At 39.0% G+C, this 2,890-nt stretch overlaps 1 protein-coding gene across 1 annotated transcript; it reads left to right on the plus strand.

The window, feature by feature from the left end:
- The first annotated feature begins 303 nt into the window (after positions 1-303).
- On the plus strand, positions 304-849 carry LOC130441307 (uncharacterized). The gene has a single exon (XM_056774924.1). It carries the CDS (start codon positions 304-306, stop codon positions 847-849), a length of 546 nt encoding a protein of 181 aa, XP_056630902.1.
- Positions 850-2,890: the final 2,041 nt, after the last annotated feature.

A 2,890-nucleotide genomic window follows, 5' to 3' on the forward strand; every position in this document is an offset into this window, starting at 1 on the left:
GATACTTCAGAAAACATTATTTGGATGGGTCATATCGGGACCCATATATCAAAATTGTTCAATTCAAAATAACAGTAGTAATACCATATCATGTAATTTAATCACAACTACGCTTGAAAACGCAATTGAGAAATTTTGGAAAATCGAGGAATACCAAGACGATAACAAAACCAAACGGACGATCGAAGAAAAACAATGCGAAGAACATTTCCTAAAAACAATTCAGCGGACCGAAACTGGCAGATTTCGTGCAACGTTGCCAGTTCGCGAAGGTGTAGCTGGGGAATGTTGGGGAATTCGAAGATGAATGCGCTTAAAAGGTTACACAAATTAGAAAGTAAACTGATCAATGACACAGTCATACGTCAACAATATTCGGAGTTCATGAGGGAATATGAAAAACTCGGGCACATGATCAAGGTGCCGACGTGGGCAACGGAAGTGGATGGAAAGGGAGTTTTTTACCTACCACATCATGGTGTCGTGAAGGATAGTGCAACCACTAAACTACGAGTGGTGTTCGATGCATTCGCCAAAACAGTAAACGGTATTTCGTTGAATAATACGCTCATGGTGGGTCCTACAATACAGGAAGATCTTTTTGCTATCATCATTCGTTTTAGACAACACAATGTAGCAATGGTAGCGGACATAGAGAAGATGTACCGGCAGGTGGAAATTGTAGAAGAGCAGCGTGATTTACAACGAATTATGTGGCGTTCTAATCCAAACCTGCCTCTAGAAGTCTACACATTAAACACCGTAACATACGGCACAGCTCCAGCTTCATTCATTGCTATACGATGCTTGCACCAACTCGCTTTAGAAAACAGTAAAAAGTACCAGTAGCATCACAAGTAATAACTCCCGATTTTTATGTTGATGACCTCATCACTGGTACAGACACCATTGAAAATGCACAAATTTTGAGGCAAAACATCACCAACATTTTAGAAAGTTGCTCCTTTCCTCTTCGGAAGTGGAAAACTAACTAACCGAACATTTTCAACGATATTAACAACATTTCAGATCTACCAGATCATTATCTATCAACCGATGACCAATCAAAAACTTTAGGGCTTGTCTGGAACTCTCAATCAGACACGCTACATTTCAGCACATATTCAATACAAATTGAAAATAACAATTTCACAAAACGCGAAATACTCTCCGTAATTGCTCAGTTATTCGATCCATTGGGCTTGGTCGGTCCAGTAATTGTTAAAGCCAAAGTTATCATGCAAAAACTTTGGCAGCACAAAGTAGATTGGGATAAATTGCTCCTTCACCAATAATTTCAGAGTTTATTTATTTACAAAAGGAATTACCTATTTTGGCTACAATTAAAATTCCTAGACAAATAACAGTTCCCAAAGCCAATGTTATTGAAATTCACACTTTCAGCGATGCATCTACTATCGCGTATGGTGCGTGTAGATAACTCCGGACAATGTTCTGTATGTTTAATATGTGCTAAATCAAGAGTAGCACCTTTAAAGGTTGTCACGTTGCCAAGCTTGGAGCTAAACGCAGCTTTATTAGCAACGAATCTGACAGCTAAGCTCATGGAGGCTTTTACTTGTCGTATATCTAACATTTTTTATTATACTGATACAACCATCGTAACACATTACGTGCAAAACATTATAGCATATACGGTACAAAACTCACAGTGCACGAATTAAAACTGGCAAAACAAAGTATTATAAGTGCATTTTGCGGAAGAAATAAAATGTTTAATTAAAAATAAACCGCCAAACGCTCATTCAAAATTGTTAACTTTAAACCCATCGAGAATTGTCAATTCAAACTTTTCATTTGATAAAAAATTCCCTTACGTCCCCTACCTCATAATGGTCATGTCACGCGCCTCCTAATCGAAAGAGAGCATACATTATTATTACACGCTGGTGCTCAAGCAACTTTGGCCTCTTTCAGAAACAACTTTTGGCGATTGAGTGGTAAACAAATTGTCAAAAAGATTTTGCATCAATGTATAACTTGCTTTCGAGTAAAGCCTGGCTCTTACAATGAAAAAATGGGAAACTTACCTAGCGTACGCTTCGCACAAGCTAGACCGTTTTTAAGCAGTGGCGTCGATTACGCGGGGCCATTTTCGGTCAAGGAAGTTAAGCACAGAAATAGAAAATTTATAAAGGCATATTTGTGTATTTTTATTTGCATGACTACCAAGGCTGTGCATTTAGAGGTAGCAACTGATTTAACTGTAAACTCGTTTTTAAACGTCCTCAAAAGATTTGTTTCACGGCGCGGTCTATGCAGTGATATATATTCTGACAATGGGGGATGTTTCGTTGGAGCAAACAATGATTTGCGATTGTTCATAAAAAACATTAGAACAAGACAATTCATTTTCTACATTTTGTGACACACAAGGAATTCGGTGGCATTTTACCCTGCATATGGGTGGTTTGTGGGAATCGGCTGTGAAATCGGCCAAATATCATCTAAAAAGAGTGATAGGTCAAACTGCTTGTCTTTGGGATTTTACCACCCTATGCAATCAGGTGGAGACCACTCTTAATTCTAGACCTCTCATCCCATTAACCGATGATCCCAACGACCTTTGTCCTTCAGCTCCCAGTCACTTTTTAATTGGCGACGTGTTGAAGGCCATACCTTAATCAAACGTTCAGCAAATACCAGTTAACAGGCTATCAACGTATCATGCACTGCAACAAATGTATCAATATTATTGGCGACGTTGGTCTTCCGAATACGTCGTCTCAACTTTGCAGCAACGTGTAAAGTGGAAAACTGCAAGTAAAGAGCTTCTCAATATAGGAGCTATCGCCTTATTGAAGGATAAGAATTCGCCGCCATTGTGTTGGGCCTTAGCTCGCATTGTTAAGCTGCATCCAGGTAGCGA

This window comes from Diorhabda sublineata, chromosome 3 (assembly GCF_026230105.1).
Source record: "Diorhabda sublineata isolate icDioSubl1.1 chromosome 3, icDioSubl1.1, whole genome shotgun sequence".
Lineage (NCBI taxonomy): Eukaryota > Metazoa > Arthropoda > Insecta > Coleoptera > Chrysomelidae > Diorhabda > Diorhabda sublineata.